The following is a 20,509-nucleotide window of genomic DNA, read 5'->3' as shown; positions in this document are numbered from 1 at the left end:
CTAAAATAAGGCAAATTTTCTCAGGCTCGTAACTTTTGATGGGTAAGAGCAAACTTGATTAAACTTATATATTTAAAATCAGCATCAAAATGTGATCCTTTCGATGTGACTACTTATATCAAAATTCCATTTTTAGAGTTCCGATTACTATTGAGCTGGGTCGCTCCTTACTACAGTTTGTTACCACGATCTGTTTGATAAGAAATTATGTTGTAGGCTTACGAAAATACTTCATCAGTTAACCCAGTTTTAAAAAGGCAGGGCTATTTTTTCTCTCTAGAAATAAGAAATAATGTAATTGGTTTACGAAAATACATCATCTGTCAACGCAGTTTTAAAAAGGAGGAGCTATTTTTTCTTTCCAGAAATAAGGAATAATGTGATTGACTTAAAAATATGTCCCTGTTAATTCAGTTTTAAAAAGGCAGGACTATTTGTCTTTCCAGAAATAAGGAATAAAGTGATTGGCTTACGAAAACACATCATAAGTTAACTACTACTAGTAATAACTCACTGAAGCACTAAGCCGCCTGAGGCCAACACAGCTACGCACACTCCTCCTCCAACCTAATCTATTCAAAGCCTCCCTCGTAACACCCTCCCAGGAAGCTCCCATTTCCTTTAAATCTTTATTTATGACATCCTCCCACCCCAGATGAGTTAACAGTTAACCTAGTTTAACATAATCAGTTAACCTAGTTTTAAAAAGACAAAATTTTTTTATCCCTCCAGAAATGGGAAATAATGCGATTGCCATGCGAAAATACGTGATCAGTTAAGCAAGAGACAGGGTTATTCTCCCCTCTCCCAGAGATAAGGAATAATGTGACTGGTTTATCAAAATGCGTCATCATTTCACCAGTTTCAAATACCTAGGGCTATTTTTTCCTTCAGAAATAGGAAATAATTTGTCCCGTAGTGGGGCAGTGAGTATGATCTCAGGTTGGTAATGCAGAACCCGGAGAAGGAACTCAGGTATAGACTGCAGGGTCAGAATTTCAGTCTGGTAATAAGATTATGCGAACGAAGAAGGAATAGTGAGATTGGTTAACGAAATTACGTCACAAGAATCAAACAAATAGAATTAAAGCACATTTTTTAACACAATAGTGTAGGCCAGTAATCTTTTTTGTCTCTGCCAAAACTGAAGTCAAATTAGAATGGCGGTTGTCAAATGCAATTACCTGACTGGCACTGACATGACAAAACATTGAAATTTTATCCTTCACAGCATCACTGACTGGCCTTTCACTTCTACAAACAATGATATCTGGCGTTAAACCAAGTCCGCGTAGCTCTCTAACGCTGTTTTGAGTTGGTTTTGTTTTTGGTTCGCCCGTTGATTTTGGCTAGAAGAACAAGAAACATAAATAACACATAAATACACTTTCCAATTGTAGCCTTACATGGAAAGTATTTTTTCAACTTAGAACAGAAACAAATTCCATACACAAAACATTAACAGAAAAACGACACTTATTGATGTGTGTGTGTGTTTCAAATGCAAAGAAAGTGTGTTTCAAATTATTAAAAATAGAAAAATAGTCAAAACTGACAATGAATCCTGGTTCAAAACAAAGCCTGGGGTGATGCTGGACCAGACGAGGTGATGCTGGGAAAGTCTGGGGTTATGCTGGGCCAGACCTTCCCTTAAAGTCTCACTACTTCTACTGCTTTGTTGCCACAAATTGTAAACCAAAGCACCATTTTTGCACTTGCCACTTTTACAAATTTAGACAGAACATTTCACCGCGCCTAGCATTTCTAAAACCTGGAAATAGAAGGGAGATACCACTCCCAGCTCTTTACACTAAAGTTTAACTTTTGCTTTACTTAAAGCATGTTAGAATGCACTAAATACAGGTGATTTATAGGACATTTTTAAGTTCTTTATTTGCCTATGATCTTCCTAAACTTTAACTGAAAATTTTACAATTTTAAGCAAATGTACCTAAATAAGCATACTCGTTCTTAAATCAGTGTGATAAAAAGTTTAAAATTTAGCATAAAGAGCGGGAGATTTTTATGGTTTATTTCTTTGAAAAAAATACTTAAGGAATTTTTTCTTTTTAAGCGTTATGCTCACTCCGTATTTTCTTGCAAAATAAAACTTTTATTATTTATCAGAGAGTATTATTATTATTAGTTATTATTATGAGTTTACTATTATTTATGCAGAGGCATGACTTATGCAGGCACACATAAACAGGATTACCTGGGGAGAGTACAATCTTCTTCTTCTTTTTTTTTGGGGGGGGGGGTGGAGGGGGTGCAGGGGTTGTAAAAACAGCAAACAGTATAAACACAAAGTGTAAACAGTTTGATAGAAAACTGAAATACTATTTATTTTTCAGTTAATATGTTGTTTTCAATGCAAAACTGAGGGGTGTCAATTAGGAGGGGAAGAGAGGGGTTCATGCTCCCCCCTAGATTTGAAAAATCTTTTTACTTCAATTTAACAGATATTGCTTTGCAGTAAAGCATTTGCTTGCCTTTGCTTCTATAGCAAATGCCTTATATCGGTTCAGATTTGAATAAATTCAAGGAAATAGACATCATGTGAGGTACATTTTTCACGCTATTTGCTTTCTTGGCCACCAGGGTTTTGCTTTGAGGGGGACGTGACGAATCAAAAACATCTGTAAGCCGGGGATATTTTATTGAACTGATGGTGGAAATATCTAAGACAAAAGATATTTCTAGAGAAGAACAATTAGCGATCTTACTCAGGTACATATCAAATGAAAAAGAAGTGAAGCGACCGTGTAGCTTAGTGTAGATTTGATATTGTGTTCCCGAATATTATGACGGCACATCTGTTATGACTGGGGAATTTAACAGAGATGAAGTAAAGCTTAGGGAGAAGGTGTCTCATGCTGTTTATGTCACTGTTACACCCACGGATTAAATTTTGTTTTGACTGACTGACTGTGGTGCACAGACTTTGCCCATTTTTATCATGCAGCAACACTCAACCTGAACTATTTGTGGAATCAAAGCGTATTAGCGGGCAAAAAGTCTTGGAGCTTGAGAGGACCATCCAGACTCGTTGGTTTGATGCGGACCGCTCTTTTTCCAAGGTGAACGGCAGATTTGACTTTATTTTTGTTGTGCAACCCGCAGTCTCTAATAGTTGTAATGCAAAGCAAAAGGACTACTGGAAAAAAAATCAACATGGCCTCTTTTAAGCAAAAAGTCTGCTAATTTATAAGGTACTTGCGCTGATTTCTGGGACATACGAGGCACTCTCAAAGCTGAGAAATGATAACGAATGAAAACACTAAAGCAAAATCATATTTGAATTCTTGGCTTTACAGAATATCTAGGAATTAAAGTGTCCAGAATATAAGACCATTGTTAGGAGCAAGGGAAGTCAAGCCATTTCAAGTCGTCTCAAAGACTTTTTCAAGCTCAACAATCAGTAAACGCAACATCAGTCAGCCAGTTCAATCACACTGTGCTTCGAGGTGATAGACCGCTTCACGAGCGAGATGCACAGACGTTTTCACGCAGAATATGCCTCTGCTCGACGATTTATCTGGCTTCAACCCTTCAAGTTCTTATTTTCTCGAATCTTTGAAAGTTGAAAGCGTAACATGTCATTATCAAGTAATTCTCTGTGTTAATGACAATGCCCCGTGATCCCAACTTTCTCTTGCAAAGTTGCAACGGTCTAAATGTGACACTTCAGATCTGAATATTCTCCAGGCTGTCTAGATTTTATCCGACCTCCCAATTGCCTATCATGCACTGCTAAAACCAATAAAGCCAGTTGCTACTTTGCCAGTGCCCACTGCAAGCAATGAACGATTCTTCTTGGCTTTAGGGCGTGTAAAGGATTATCTGCGATCGACAATGGGAAATGACCGACTTAATGATCAGTAATCCAAAAAGAGAAGGTTAAAAACTGGATTTGGATATATTAGTAGACGACTTTTTCAACAAGCGAAGTCGCCACTACCCCCTGTTTTAGGTATGCTTCCTCCATCTTGTTCTTATTTTTGTATCTCCATTAAAAAATGAAAAACAATCTTAGCCCTCCCCCTACATTTTCGTGAAGCGACGCCATTGTCAGTGTTTACTTACTTACTTAAGTACCATCCGAGATTGGTGGTCGTCTCGGGTCTCTCTCCTCATGAGCGAATGTATGTGTAACCTATAATGCTCTCTGCTTGGTGCCATTCTGAGAAGACCAGGGAGGTTGTAGTCGGAGAAGTTCTCCTTCCAGCGCTTCGGAGGGTGACCGCTACGGCGAGAACCGGGGATGTGAACTTCAAAGGCAATTTTCGGTAGTTGGTCGTTGGACATGTGCTGGACGTGGCCAAGCCATCTGAGTTGTTGGACGTGTACCCTGTCCAGGATGGTAGTGTTGTACTGCAGTCTTTCGAATAGGTCGGCATTTGAGACTCGATCTATAGATGTTATGCCGGCAATTCGACGCAGCAGCTTTGTCTCAAACGTGGCAAGTCTCCTGGAGTCATCTACTCTGACTGTCCATGTTTCACAGCTGTACATAGTTAAAGAAATGGTGATAGAGCAGAATAGTTTAAGTTTTAGCTTCACGAAGATTCGATTTTGCTTCCATATTGGCATCAGAGCTTTAAAGTAGGTGCTACCAAGAGCGAGGCGTCTCTTGATGTCCACTGAGTGATTATTGTCACTCGTGATCTGGCTCCCCAGACATGTGAATCTATCTACCCATTCTACTTCCACTCCATTGAGCCTTATTTTTGGTGGGGATGGGTTGTTAAACCTTGAGACACGCATGGCTTTCATTTTATCTTCGTTGATTTTCATTCCGAATATTCGTGTAACTACTTCCAGGCTATCTGCTTTGTTTTGGAGTTCAGTGACGGATCAAGTGAGCATGTCGTTGTCGTTTGCGCATGTCAGCTTAAAGATTACGATCCCTCCTGTCGTTGCCCAATCGGTTGCATCAACATGCGACATTACACAGTGGAGGAAGAGATTAAACATGTGAGGAGAGAGGATGTATCCTTGCAAAACACCAGCAGAAGTATGGAATTCTTCGGTCGGTCCCTCAACTGTTTGTACTTGGCTTCTGAGCCGCTCATACCTATTACGAATGAGTGATACGATGTTTGATGAGACACCGTAATGCAGTAATATATACCAAAGGCGTTCTCTCCAAATTAGGTCAAAAGCTTGTTTGAAGTCAATGAAGAGTTGACAGAGGTACTGACCGTATTCAAAGTATTTTTCCATTACTTGACGGATGACAAAAATCTGGCCTATCATTGAGCGGCTCGCTCAGAAACCTACCTGATACTCAAGGATGATGTGACTGATTAATGTTTTTAGTCTGTCCAGTAGTATCTTGGTCAACACTTGGGCAGGTTGACTTGTCAGGCTGATTAGACGGTAATGTCACTTTCGGCTTTAGACCCTTTTTTATGTAGAGGAACTATGGTAGCGGAACACCAGGTTTCCGGGAAATATTCCTTGTGCTAGGGAGCTGTGGCAATTCTGTGGGAGAGATCTGTAACGACTTCTGAGTCGACTTTCAGGAGTTCTGCTCGCAATCCATCTGGTCCAGACGATTTTGTTTGGTTTAAGTGACTTCAAGGCAGCTTCAACCTCACTTCTAAGTGGTGGTGGGCTTGGTTCCGATGGGGAGATGGTCAAATTCCTAAAAACGGCAGGGTCAGGGTTGATTGGGGGGTTCAACCTTTCTTTAAAATGTTATTTCCACCTCTCTCTTATTCCTGTTGCGTCGTTGATGGGAGTTCCGTCCTTATCCACGAGTACATTCGTAAGTGTAGTTTTACGCCTCGACAACTCTCGTATTCTTTTGTACAGTGTTTCCTATAATTTAATTAATTTCCACTCGATGTTGTTACAGGTTAATGCACGCTTTTGCAAATTTCATATTAATTCTTGTTTTGAGTCTACGAATATTTATGATGTAATTTTTCTTCCATTCTCTCGATTTATTGGCAGATTTTATCCCTTTTATTATTTTTTTTATGTTTCAATTCCGAACAAGGCCCATCTGGGCTAATGATAGTAATTTTTCTTAAAAATAAATCTTATCTGAAACGGAGCTAAAAGCAATTGAGACAAAAAAAAACGATAAACAAAGAATTGGCTCAACACTGCCAATCTCAACTTACTTGTCAAACCAAAAATAGTTTGAAGTGAAAATTATATCCCAAAAAATTGTAAGCAAGAAAAAAAAATTTCTACCTTTGTCACAGGAGAGATTAATCTTATCTCAAACGAAGCTAGAAACAATAAAGATAAAAACAAAGAATACAAACAATAAATTGGCTCAACTTTATCAATCACAACTTATCTATTGAACCAAAAGGTTAAAGTAAAAACCAGAACCCGAAAAAATTGCAAGCCCTTTCCAAAACAGAGAAGCATTCCATACCCGTGACACAAAAGAAACATAAGCAGTTGTCATTTTTGTTGCTGTTGTTGTTTTTTCTTTATTTTATTTTTTACTTCAAAATCGGAAATTTGTTTTTTTCTTTTAGCTTCAAAACGGAAATTAGGCCCATCTGGTCTAATTATAGCCAATTTTATTGATTGTAAATTTCATCTCAAAGAGAGCTAAAAGCAATAAAGACAAAAAAAAAACTACAAAGAAAAACTTGGTTCAACAGTGTCAACAAATTAGAAGTAAAAATCATACCCCAGAAAAGATAGTAAGCAAAAAAAAAACAAAGAAAAAGGAGAAAAAATTCCGTACCTGTGGCACAAGAGAAACATGAACGGTACAAAACCGTTCCTTTCCAACTCTGAACTGAAATTGACGAAACGCTTCCACAAACTGCATACCTTCAATGTCACCAATTGTGCCACCAAGCTCAATAATGCAAATATCCGGAACAACTCTATCAGCTGTTACAGGCATTATAGCCACATCTTCAACCCACTCTTGAATAGCATTCGTGATGTGGGGCACAACTATAAGGAACAAGCATGAGTCATAGGTGGCGCACTAGAGTCCTAAAAAGACTAACTAGAGATGGGGCAGTAAATCGGGGTTGATTTAATCGAGGTTCTTCAAACTGTCAAAATGAGGATCGAGTAAATTTCCTCGACTCTTGAATCGTTGCCGTGGTGTAACTCAGCTTTTTATGAAGAAACGATTCATCTTTCAACAAAAGTAAAGCTCCTTTTTCGTTCGTATGACTCAACAAAAATTATAAACTACATTTCAGAGTTTCAGTTAATGTTGGCCCAGGTCGCTCCTTACTAACAGTTTGTTACCATGAAATGTTTGAAAAAGCACAATATTTCGCATTTTTATATATACGCAAAAGTTTTTTGATAAGCTGAAAATGATGGTGTATTTTACAGAAAAATTACCGCCGTTTTTGAGGATGTTTCCCCTTTTTTCGAACATCTGGGAAAACTATTCTCAGGCTCACGACTATTAGTGATAAGTTTTTAACTTAATATACTTATATGCATAAAATCCCCCACAAAACGATTATATTGATGTACATGTTGGTAAAAAAATTCTTGTTTTTAGTTTTGGAAACTATTAGCAAACGTTGCTCCTTGGTTACAGTTCGTTATCCCAGACTATTTGACAATAATCACAGGTTTATTTGTAATTTTTACAAACACAGAGTTCAGTTATAATTACCTAATGTGCAGTTTGTCTTGACGGTAGGCTCTACAATAAAAAAAAACAACTATGAAACAATTTTCTTGTATGTGGCTTTTGCTATTTACTAAGGCTTCTTGGTTAACCCCCATGCTTTGATCTAATAATTCATTCAATACTTTATGTTTTCTTAATTATAAGATATTGCTTTATTAAGAATATTCGAAAATTACAAGAATCATTCATTCACAAATAAATAAATACAAATTCATAAAAAAAAACTATGAAACAATTTTCTTGTATGTGGCTTTTGCTATTTACTAAGGCTTCTTGGTTTAACCCCCATGCTTTGATCTAATAATTAATTCAATATTTATGTTTTCTTAATTATAAGATATTGCTTTATTAAGAATATTCGAAAATTACAAGAATCATTCATTCACAAATAAATAAATAAAAATTCATAAAAAAAAACTATGAAACAATTTTCTTGTATGTGGCTTTTGCTATTTACTAAGGCTTCGTGGTTTAACCCCCAGGCTTTGATCTAATAATTCATTTAATACTTATGTTTTCTTAATTATAAGATTACGCTTTATTAAGAATCTTCCAGAATTACAAGAATCATTCATTCAAAATTATAACATAATGTGTCTCTGTAACTTAAGACAATGTAACTTAAGAAACTTCAGTTAACATATACAACTAGACATAATTTTGAAATACTGATGTCAAAGGTCTCTGAGGCATACAGTGTCTGTTTATACAAATAGAACAAATGTATTTTTTTAAGCTTGAATTCAAAATGGAGTGAAAATTGATTTTTTTTTTTCTTTATGAGGATCTATGAATACCAGTGAAAACGGATACCAGTCTCAACATTAGCCAGCTAGCTGACGGAAATATCCAGGTAAATGGATTTTTTATCTGACTAGTTATTTCGAGATAAAAATTATGCAGAATAATTAAGAAATTAATACTTCTATGCCTCAAAGTACTATGGTCTGCGTTATTACCCGGTTTCACATTAGCACTAAGTGACCTACGCTAAAAGGCTTACGTTTCGGAGCTTAAGTAAATTGGTTTCACATTGAAATTTTGCCTATCACACTTTCACTTCCATAAACTCTGTAACGTAAGCTTTTTAACAGTTTTCAGTAACAGGTATCAAATCGATCAAAGCTATAAATGCAGCTATGATTAAGTCGATCAGCTTTGAAAAACGAGTAAAAACATCAAATTAGGTCAAGCTCAATCTGTTTCACGTTGCTCTTTCTCACTTATAATAATAGATTCTCAAAAAAAGAAATAAAATAAAATCTACTTCTTAATCCATTACAAAAATGAGTTAAATTTTTTGTTTATATATTTATTTTTTTTTACTTTTTAGTCTGCCCATTTTATTATCATAAAACTATATTTATTCTTAGGCAAACATTGATTTACTTTATATTTAAAAGTTCTTTACTCTCTCGTTTTCCAATTGGAACAAGTCTGATTTTGAATTCCAAAAATTGTCTTATCTATGATTTGAACCTCAGTTACCATGGCCACAGTCTTGTAATTATGGCAACAAAATAAAAAAAGGTAAAAAATCGGTGAATTGAGAAAAAAAATGACATTAGCCCAGGAACATACGGAGCTTCACTAACATCTATTAGAATTCATATTCAATCTGACACATACCTTGAACTGTTTTACCAAGATAGTCTCCTTTCCTTTCATTGAGAATCACACTCTGATATATTTTTCCAGTAGTGATATTGTTTTTTCTGTGAAGAGTCACGTCCAAAAATCGTTCATAATTGCCAAGATCTAAGTCAACTTCACCACCATCGTCAAGCACAAAAACTTCACCTAGGAAGAGTATGAATTAATGATAGCATTCATTTATCCAACTTGGAACAGGTTTAAATTAGCTGTTCTCAGTATACATAATCAGATAAATGAAAATATTTTCTCTTTAAATTTGTCCTTAAATCAAACATTAAGATTTTTGTTCTTTAATCATTAAATAGCCAAAAAAAGCGTTGGGGCAAGAATACACTTAGTCTTGGATTGTTTTTTTTGTAGGAAAGGAGTGAGTCTTTTTTCCAAAAATGGGACCCTATGAACATAAGTATGTGCAGAGCGATCCTCAAGGAGACGATCAAAGAATTTACAAGCCAAATTTATATGAGAAAAGTGTTTTCCGATTTTTTCTTCAGTGGGGAGAGAGGAGCCTTCAGATGAGTATGAAAGGGCTTACCATACGGGGAGGTCGTCCCCTTTCCTTCATTTTTGGACATGTAGGTGCACACAGAAGTAAGCCGTTACAGTAGGGCATTAGAACGTTTACCCTTGAAACATTAAAAAACATGTTCTTTAAGTATGCTACTTTTTGGTAGGATGGGGCATATAGAAGAATAAGAAAGCAAGAATTCATCCCCTTGCCTGTCTTTAACGGTCAAGGAGATGAAATTCTGGAACCCAATGAGCAAGAATATACCAGAAAATATCCGCCTTTATCAATTATTCCTTTTTATAGGCTAACCTATAGCTTCAGCTACTTTCCATCAAATACAGCACCATTTACCTTTTTTCTTATATGCTCTATAGTATTTATGCTTTACCTCTGTCTTCAAGTTTCTAGAGTAATTAGAGAAATTTCAGATTGTAATCCCTCTAAGCTGAGCACTGAACAGGGTAGCAAAGCTGTAAAGAAAAACTTGTTCCTATCTAAACTTGTTCCCTTTTCTTTTATACTTCTTGATATACTTACTTTTTATTTACTGCTATCAAGCACTTTATAGGAAAACTGACCAAAGAACCTATTGAGCAATAAGTGTAAAAAAACCGTGCGTATAATCTTTTCCGAGAGATCATGTGGCATTTACATGATTTTTTCTTTTGCTGAAAAAAAGGAAAGGTCCATGGAATCATAACATGTTTTAGATAAAATTTCGGTACAACCCAAATTCACACGTGATATAGCATTCTCAGAGCCTTTCATAGAGTTGATGGTGCCCAGGGAAAAATTAAGTAAAGCCCCGCCTCCTGACTAAATTATAGGTAAAAAAGGAAATCAGAGTGAAAAACTGAATAAAAGAGGGGAATCCCTAGACCCCTCTCCAAACGCAGTGCTTGAAAAGCTGCATATTTGCCACCCCCCAACGGTTCTGAACATTCTCAACTGTATAACTTATTTAAGCTTCTCTCATTAAAAATAAGTCGTTTTCATAAACTGGGGTGGCTTCCCTATACTTCCTTCTTGAAGAATCTGCAGTACTTGATTCAAAAGATGTGTAATATCCTGATTCTAACGACGATTAATAGGCCAATCTTTCTCTAATGATTCAGTTCTAGAAAAAAATAGCAACCTTTTATATCTATTGGCCCTCGCCTTGGGCTGCATAATATTTGGAAAAATATTTTTGACACTTTTGCAATTTTGACACAATACTATTTTCAGCTATAACAGGCTCCACTGGTAAAATTGGCACAAAATAAGGCTAAGTTGGCTTCCAATTATAAATGTCTCTAATAGAAGATGCTAGAACTGATGTTTTCTGTCTGAATGAAACACCTTTAAAATTTTACAGCCATCCCTTCAATACAATCACCCCTGGTTAGAATAAAAAAAAGCAAATAAAACAAACGAACACTTACACATGACAGTAAAATATGAAAATTTTCAACTCTTTAGCTAGAAGCTTGAAAATTCTAAGAGAAGACTCTTCGGGGTTCAGGATTTTATGGTATAATATTCTTAAAAACAGGATCCCTTTGGTGTTTCTTTTTTTTCTTATGCAAATTTAAGCAATGCCAATAGCTGTGAAGAGACATTTTTTCCAAACTTCCATTTTGCAGAGTTTTTATTACTATAAACTCTTCTCCACAAACTGTTATTTAATATTTAGTTTACCTATTGTTGCTAAAGGGAGGGATATATTAACAGGATAAGCTTGTTTTGGTTTTACTTGGTTGTTTTACATTTGCTGTTTTTTTTTTTTTTTTTCATGGGCATGTATTTTGGGGGTGATACCTGACGCGGGGATGCCATGGATATTCTGTGGTAGCCACAACACTGTGCTGGGTAGAGAATTTAGAGTGGCGAAACCCTATATAGGCCAGTGTATTCTCCTGATGAGCCCTTATGTTGGGTGTTGCCTCTGAATTATTTGTCTATATTATTTTTTCTATTGTTCGGTAAATGACGACTTATACTTATTGACAACATGACTGCCTGTCCATGGATTATTCTTTATGGTTGATTGTGTGTGGCTATGCTGTTTGACCTATGTGATTGTATGGATGAGTAGGGTTAAGGCCTCATTCAAGTGCTGGTCTATAGTAATCACTAATTTAGGAAAACAGTCTTCCTTTTCTACTTCTGTCTCTTTATTTTTTTTTTTTTTTTTTTTTTTTTTTTTTTTTTTTTTTTTTTTTTTTTTTTTTTTTTTTTTTTTGTGCTGTAGCATTGGTGATTTCTCTTTTCATGATATATATATATATATATATATATATATATATATATATATATATATATATATATATGTGCTAAGCTGTGCTAGGACATTTTTAATGCATAGCTTAATCCAATATTTTACTATATAATTACTTTGTTATATATTTTCATGTTTGTTTTGTCTATACTTCATACTTCAATTAATCATTGTCTTGTGGGTGACATATTGATAATCATATTATTACACTGGAAGTCTCTAAAATATATTTATTTGATGGCAAAAATTCAAAACGTATATGGGAGACCTTTACATGAAACCTACCTGGAGTATGTGGTTTATAATGAGACTTAATTGCTTTCCTTTAGGCTTTAGACACATACTAAAAAAACAATTCTCTACTCTGAGAAACCTAAAACCAACTGGTTTGTACAAATAATCCTGAGAACCATTACCCATTTCATAGCATCCTCTCATTGTGATGTCATTCTGTAAATTTACAAAAATGCCTTCTCAACTAAACATGATTGGTTGATTGTCTTAATAAATTGGTTTACATTCCATAAATTCTACCCTATGCTCCCAGGTCTTTTTTAACATCACCTGATTTAATGCCTAGGGTTTTGTTTTGTCATTTGTTAATTTATTCCTGCAATTGCAACATTAATATAAGAAAATTTGCTCTACTTTCATAAACAATGCCATAAGATCCAGAATCAGTAATATTGCCCTTATAACAAACAAGTTTGATATTTATACTAACAAATCTGCTTCAGTTGGTCCCCAGCTCCTTGATCAATAGCATATTTGTAAATATAGCCTCGAACAGCTATTCATACAAAGTCTAATTGTGTTGAAAGTTGAACTTAATTGTTTAGCACAAAAAAACTATATACACTGTTTTTCTGGTCAATCAGAGAACAAGTAAACCTTATTTTCCAGAAGTTAGTTATTTACTCCCAGAATCTTAAAATGCTGAAGTTTAATTGATTAAGGGTAGACTGTATATAAGAGAGACATCAAGATCATCTGTTGGATTCTACATTTTATGCTCTTTCTGGATATGATAAATCCTGCTGTTGCAATTTTGCTGCCCTTTCAATAGGGCCAGATATAGCCATAGTCCATATACTCTACCCTGTTTAGTTCAGATCCTGTGCAAGTCAACCCCCACTTAACACAACTTCCATTGAACAAGTAAACCCTATGAACTTCATAAATTTGGCAATGCGCCAATTGTCTCTTCAGCATACTACTAGATATGAAAACTTAGCACTGCAACAAACTCAAATTTGTGTTGGCACAAGTAATGTTGCAAAATAAATAAACCATGTATTTTATGGGGGTTATTTATTGCTTTTCACTTCCAATGTAATGCCATTGTTTCAGCTCTATGTCTTCTCTATTGGAAAAGGAAGTTTTTAAAGAGCCAAGAACATCAAATCAAGATGTTTATGTCCTTTGTACCCATTGTAGTCTATTCATGCCCAAAAATCATAATTTTCTAAGATTTTCTTTTTGACTGTTTCAATAATTACGAAGTTCATAGGGCAATAATACGTGTCTGTCAATGGTGCCGTTTTAGACCTTGAAAATTATAAGCAAAATTAATTAGTTAAATTGTTTTACTGTTTACTGTTTTCCTGGTCAATCAAGGAACAAGTAAACCTTATTTTCCAAAAGCTAATTATTTATTATTTAGTAGGTCTAACTATAATCTTGAGGAGGCTCAGATTTTGAAAGACAATATATTATTAATATATATTGCAATATATATTATTAGACAATATGTATTGAAGTAAAATGACAATATATATTAAAGACAATATGTTAGTCAGTTTGATATTTAACAGAATTGCAATGTGTGTATTTGTGGGGGAAAATATGATCGGAAAGCTGTACAGGGTGGGTAAAATTAAAAATTAGGCTTTTTTAGCTTATCAGTTGAACTAAGAAAAGTTGTATGGTCTAACTTCAAGAAATATAGTATAAAATATACAGAGTATAGCACACTCAAATTTGGTACTAATCAGAAAATGAATGGAAATCCAACTCAGTATTAGTTTCAAAATATACTCCAGAGTTAGCTGGAGTCCTCTTTAAGAGCAGCCAATGGCTTTCTTTGCTGACACATTTTTAATGCCTTCTCTTTCGTCTCAGTAGTCGTTTGTTCAGTTTTCCAAATAATTTCAGGATCTCTCTGTACATTCATTCATTTCCTATAAAGAATTTCTGCTGATGATGCAGAAACTTCACACAAGGGGCTTAACTTAATATTTTTTTTTTTATTTAAGTAGCAATAAAAAAGAACAGAGAAATCATACTGAGATACCCAATTTGGAAATACAGTTCAAAACTCATCAAGAGTCTTTCATATAGCAGATCTTACTATAGCTGCTGCTAAACTTAATAGAAAAACACAAACAAAAGATTTCAAAACATGCTTGGAACCAACTCCTTCTACACTAGTTACATAGAATTCTTTTGCATTTTATTTAATGCTATATCATATTTCTTTCTTGTATGAAGACAGGCTTTCAACAGATAATAACAATAATACTCACCATGTTCATAAGGGGAGAATGTTCCTGCATCAATATTGATATAAGGGTCTATTTTTATGGATGTAACATGGAGGCCACAATGCTTAAGAATTGTACCCAGGGAGCTTGCTATTACACCCTTTCCTATACCACTGATTACTCCACCAGTTACAAGGATGTATTTCATCTTTTCCTTCAGATCAGTTGCACTTCCAGACATCTTTTTTCTAAAAGAAAAAAATTCTGCTTGAAAAATGGAAGAAGAAAAAAAAAAGAAAAAACCATCTGTCAATTTATAATAATTATATCTTCATCCCATGACCAAAGTCCTACTACTAACACTGCAGAAGCAAGCTGCTTTAGACCAACAAAGACATATATGCTCCTCCTCCAGACCTGATCTGATCAAAGGTTAGCTCCTGCTCTTTTCTATTAATTCAAAGGTCCTTTAAATTATTTTTATGACCTCTTTCTACAAATTCAAAGGATGACATGCCTTTAATTTGGCCCCAGATAAATGGCCACAAAGCACATTATTTGGTAACCATTAAACATTCCCTAGCAATCTCTATTTTTCTTTCATCATAGTGCTAGAAACTGGGATTAATCTCCATTTTTTGTACAGCTTATTGCTTGATATACAGACTGTCAAACAATTACATAAAACCATCCTTAGACAACTACTTGAAAATTTTTTAGAATAGCATAGTACTTTATTAACAAACTCTTGCAACATAAAACTGCCAAACCTGTTGCTTTCTGTCAGCTAGCATAAACTGTATATAAAAAAAAAAGAAGCAAAAGTACAATATAAAAGCATACAGCAATGAATCCCACTAACCTGTCAAATAAAAATGAGTACAATGAATAAAAATTAGTACATAAGTACAAAAACACAAAAACATAAGTAAAAGTAAAAAGTAAGTAAAATGAATAAAATGAGCACAGAAGTATAAACAAAAGTAAATTAGATCTACGTTGCATGGGCAACGTGAGGTGTTGCGGCAACCTTTGCTCGGCTTCGCCGAGTAAAGTGTTGCGAGAGCAACACTTTGGTTTTGTTTCCTTGCTGCAACTAAATGCTGAAGTTGTTAATCTGTAAGGATGCTAAAATACATACTAGGTACACCAACTCGCAAAAGTTGCAAACTCCTCATTGCTAAAGATGATTGTAGCCTTACAGCCGATTATTACTTACAAGTCCCCTACATGTCTTACCACTGGAACCAAATTGGTCTTACCATCAAATACAATGGAAACAAAAAATAGGTACACCAACTAGTAAGAGTTGCGAACCCCTCATTGCCGAGGATGATTATGAGCTAACAGCCGACTGTTGCTTACAACTTCCCTATATGTCTCACAATTGGTATCGGCCTATTTTTGGTTTCAGTGTGTACCTTACTACTGAAGTTGTCAACCCCTTTAAACTTTCAAACTGGTATATCTCATGAAGGAATTTTTGTACAAAAAAATGGATGACATATACTTTGATCAGCTCATCAAAAGCTATCGACTGCCGTCAAAAAAAAAAATCTATCTGTCTTAGTTCAAAAGTTGACTTTTTTGCTGTAGGCCAACTTTCTAATGTCATCACTTAGAAAGGAGCAAAGGATAAACTCTAATTTCTTTAGCAATGAGAGAACTTTTAAAGTTTAAGAGGCACATCTGATACCATTTCTCTACCGCAATCCCAAGTGTGAAAAACCGAATGATAAACTCAGCTGAAATGACAAACAGAAATGGGTAGAAACAATAGATGGCAGCACTTTCGGACCCGTGGGAAAATGCCGCTTTTTTGCTTCTCTAAATTTTTCTATTTATCACTCAAAGAAGATATATTGGCTGTGGGGCAGGGTAACTGTCGCATATATTTAACACTTATAGATTTTAGTCCATCTTCAATTTGAAACTGGTGCCTGCCTGCTAGAATGGAGCTTTCCACTCAAAAGGAGAAACATGGTTTGATGAAACGAAAGCTTGGCTGCATAACTTCAGATAGTCCTCTCTGACATAGGCTATGCAACTCCTCTTCACTTCACACACTATAGGCTCTGGCTCAAGGACAAGCAAAAACCATCCTTTTTGGCCCCAGGCAAGAGTTCTACAAAGCTTTCCAAAATGTAAAGTCATATTCATCAATCCGGCCTAAGGTCCACACTTGCTGTAAAAACCACAGAGGTTAGACCCTTACCACTTTCTAGGAATAAGCTGAAATTGGGGTGCTAGGAACAAAAAAAAAAAAAAAAAAAAAAAACAAGACAAAACCAAAGTGTTGCTCTTGCAACACAATTATAAAAACATACAGCAATGAGCCCAACTGGCCTGTCAAAAAAAACAAACAAAAACAAAACAAAAAAAACTAACATATCAACAATGCACATGGCATATTAACATGATTCATTACAATTTTCATTTACTTATGATTTCAACAAGCATTGGTGCAAAGCTCTTTCTGTAATGCTCAATTTTTCTATTAATAAGATTTAGAACTGAGATTTTTTTGCTTTTGATCAGGGTGAACAGGGCTTTGGACAGCAATAAGGGACTGAGAGTTTACACTAAAAGAATACTCCCTGAAATTAGTACAAAGAGTAACACATTGTACTGCCAAGGTAGGGTGGTAGAATTCCTTGAGGAGGAGAATATAATTTACTTTGCCTTGACTGTAAATAATTATCAGGCCTCTTATCTGGATAATTTCTTGCCCATTGGACTGACCCACCATATGGCCAAAATGATATGCTGGGCAAGCATATTCAAGCAGTGGATGGATAAAAGATACACAAAGGCAGAGGATATGTGCTTTTGGGCATGAAAATTTAGCAAATAGCTGAAGGAGAGACAGAGATGCACTAACCTATTTAACAATAGAGCAAATGTGGGCCTGCCATTTCAAATTGCTAGTCAGTCTAACCCTTAACAGTTTAGTTTTTGTTGTAATTGTTTCATTAGATATAAGTGTTGTAACTGATGACTTTGATGTAAGAAAATTACAAGGTCATTATATTAGATTTATGAGAATTCATTATTCCCATATTCATCAAATCAACCTAAGCCATTCAAAGCACCCATATTTAAGTCATTCTTAACAGCTGTCATTATCATGGCTTTTAATATTCTAATTGTAGTTCATCAACTTATTTTCCTATTCTTGCAAACTCTTTACAACTTTCAACTGTGAAAAGCACCCTGCTTTCTAGGGTAACAAAACAGTTTAATTACTAAATTAATGATAAGCTAAGCCCAGATTGATGATGTTACAAATGAAGCATCTACCTCTACTCATACTCCCTCAAGAGGATACTGGCCGTTGATAACTTTTAACAACCTTTGGGTTATAAAACTGAAACTTTGCAAAATACTCTCCTCCTTTGGTCAAACACTCTCCTCTCAACTTATCCAAATTTATGCTAACAGTCTTAAAATATAATTAGTAATTTAATTACTAATTTAATAATAAGCTAAGCCTAGATTGATGTTACAAAAGCATGACAAAGAACCAAACAAGGAGCTGCACAGCTTTCTATGGTAGCAAAACAATTTAATTACCAAATAATTTAACAGATTTTGAATTTAAGACACTCTTTGAATGGAGAAAAAATTACTCAGCTAAGCCCATATTGATGTTACAGATGCATGACAAAGAACAAAAAAGGAGCTTTACAGCTCAATATATAGTTTGGGATACAGTATGGAGGAGGTAAGAAGTAGGCCTACCTTCCAAACTTTATAATGATAGCCTATAGGCCTAGATCAACTTATGGCTGTAGGTAGATCTATTTCTGAAATAGTCAGTCACCCAACTCAACTACTCTTTTTCTTTTTTTTTCAGTAGTCATGAGCTTTTCAGTCAAGACAATTCAGCCCTTTTCTCTTAGACTCACTCTGTGAGATAGACAGAGCTACTGAGTTGGTTTGTCCTTATTCTTCTTGAATCTGCTCAGATTTCTTACAGTAAATATTTTGATACTAGGAGTTGAATTATAAGAGAATATGCATTGATTTCTGTGTGCAGGTATGGTGAGCAAGACTCTTGGCCAATAATGAGATTTTGTGGTGTTTGAAGCATTCTAACATTTGACATTGAAGGGTAGGCTATACTGTGTAGACGTCAGCATATTAATTTCAAATAGACAATGGTTAATTGTCCCATTTTTAAGATTACAACAGCTGCAAAGGGGAGTAGAGTGAACTTTGCCACTTGAATTAGGGAACTGATATGAAAACACCTAAAATTTTGCCTTTTCCAGGCTAAGCAGGCATCTAAGCATGGCACATGACAGGTAACCACAGAGCAGCAGTTTAACTCAATCTCTTATGAGTGAGAATAATTGAGGTTGGCTAGGTGCTAGAAAATACAGGCCAAGGAAGCCTAAAGGCCTAGTTAGTTTAGTCTCTAGAATGTAGTCTAAAAAATTAGTTTACCAAAACGACGACTTTCCAAGATCGGCTAGTAAAAAACCTATTATCTAAAATTTCAGTGGATGAGACTCTACCTAGTCAATTGAGTAGGCCACAAGACAAACTAGGCTGGCTTACTGCTAGCCTAAATGATTTTTCCTGAGACACGTGGTTTCGGAAGTTTAAAGCAACATTGCCCTCTATATGAAAAAATCAGTGAGGGAAAAAGGATTATTGTTGCGGAAGATCTTCAGAAAATGTTTGCTCGGTAGAATAAACTACTATTGGTGAGGGTCAACCAGAGGCGCCATTTGGGCCAAATCTTGGGATGGGCATGAACCCCATCTGTCCTCCCCCGATTCACTTTGTGCTGCGTAAGAAAAATCCGGGTATTGGCAGCACATTGATCAAATATTCTAAGTAAAAATGCATTTTCAGCACCGATGTGTTGCTTGGAAATGTACTGTGACAAAATGTGGAACTCAGCCACACTGACCTCTAAGATTAATTATAACAACAAAGAATATAATCAACGAGTTTAAGTGATTAAGCTGAAAGTGGAAAATTCAACCAGACTACAGGCTGGCATTCCTCAGCAAGAAACTTTCTTATTTAAGTAAACAATACGTTGGTGAAAGTAACCTTTATTGTTATGCTGAGGGTATTAAAAAACATCTCAGTGTCCCTTCAGCAGAAATCTTCCAGATCAAATATATTTGTAAAAAGAAAAACATACAAGAAAAAAAAATGTAACAACATTCAAGGTAGCAAGGGGAACCGCTGAGCTTTTATCTTTGCAAAATCATCAACAAGCTGGTTGTAGTCCAAATTTTTACTAAATCCTTCTCTGTAAATATCAAAAGGAGGTGAATGAGATGATTATCTCCTGTTGTAGACTGCAGGTAGTTTTCACTATTTCTAGGCTAGAAAACAAACGCTCATTGCTTAGCTGTTGTCTCAGGAAGTATGGCAGCAATACGAAGTACTTTAATTACTTCTGAGAAAGCCACTGGTAATGTCTGAAGATGGATGACAATGTTTAGGAAGTTTTCCGGCTTTTTCTCCTCATTGGGCAAGAAATGCTTGGCAATAACACCTTGAGATTCGAGAAGAAAGCTGTTGATATCCAGCTCGCCGTAAAGAGAAGAGAAAAGCTTGAGCAGCTCTGTGTCCATAAACTTGGTTGAGCTTGGATCCAAGGCTTCGAGCGTACTCAGCACTGGCAAGTTATCTGTGAACCTTCTGTCAAATTTGGCTAGTAGACGGTCAAAAGTTTTGAAGTATTCTTGCTTCAATTCATCTGCCATAGTAGTAGTCCAATTTCCAGATTTGATGAAATTCTTTCCTAGCGTCAAAGTTGTCACAAATTGTTTCCGATGCTTGGTGATCTTTTGAGTTCTTCAAGGTCATCCTTTTTGACCAACAGAGGAAGGTCTAGTCGCGGGTCAATTCAAAGCAGGTACTTTAATTTCGAGTTCTGTTGCAAACTCTTTAGCCTTCTTGAAAAGCAATACAAATGAAGCATATGAATG

General features: G+C 35.5%; 1 protein-coding gene across 2 annotated transcripts in view; it reads right to left on the bottom strand.

Moving 5' to 3' along the window:
- LOC136035634 (CTP synthase 1-like) overlaps positions 1 to 19,166 on the bottom strand; it is a 72,503-nt gene extending 53,337 nt beyond the window's left edge. The window contains exons 1-5 of one of the 2 annotated variants that reach the window (XM_065717533.1): positions 19,073 to 19,166; positions 14,595 to 14,800; positions 9,272 to 9,442; positions 6,719 to 6,936; positions 1,185 to 1,349 (exon numbers count right to left, since the gene is read on the bottom strand). In XM_065717533.1, the coding sequence (XP_065573605.1) occupies positions 1,185 to 1,349; positions 6,719 to 6,936; positions 9,272 to 9,442; positions 14,595 to 14,793 (753 nt within the window). In that variant the 5' untranslated portion in view covers positions 14,794 to 14,800; positions 19,073 to 19,166. Of the gene's footprint in view, positions 1 to 1,184; positions 1,350 to 6,718; positions 6,937 to 9,271; positions 9,443 to 14,594; positions 14,801 to 19,001 lie in introns of both variants that reach the window. The other variant, XM_065717543.1, reaches the window with a different exon arrangement.
- Positions 19,167 to 20,509: the final 1,343 nt, after the last annotated feature.

This window comes from Artemia franciscana, chromosome 2, assembly GCF_032884065.1.
Source record: "Artemia franciscana chromosome 2, ASM3288406v1, whole genome shotgun sequence".
In the NCBI taxonomy this organism is placed as follows: Eukaryota; Metazoa; Arthropoda; class Branchiopoda; order Anostraca; family Artemiidae; genus Artemia; species Artemia franciscana.
This window is presented reverse-complemented; position numbering and strand designations above follow the sequence as displayed.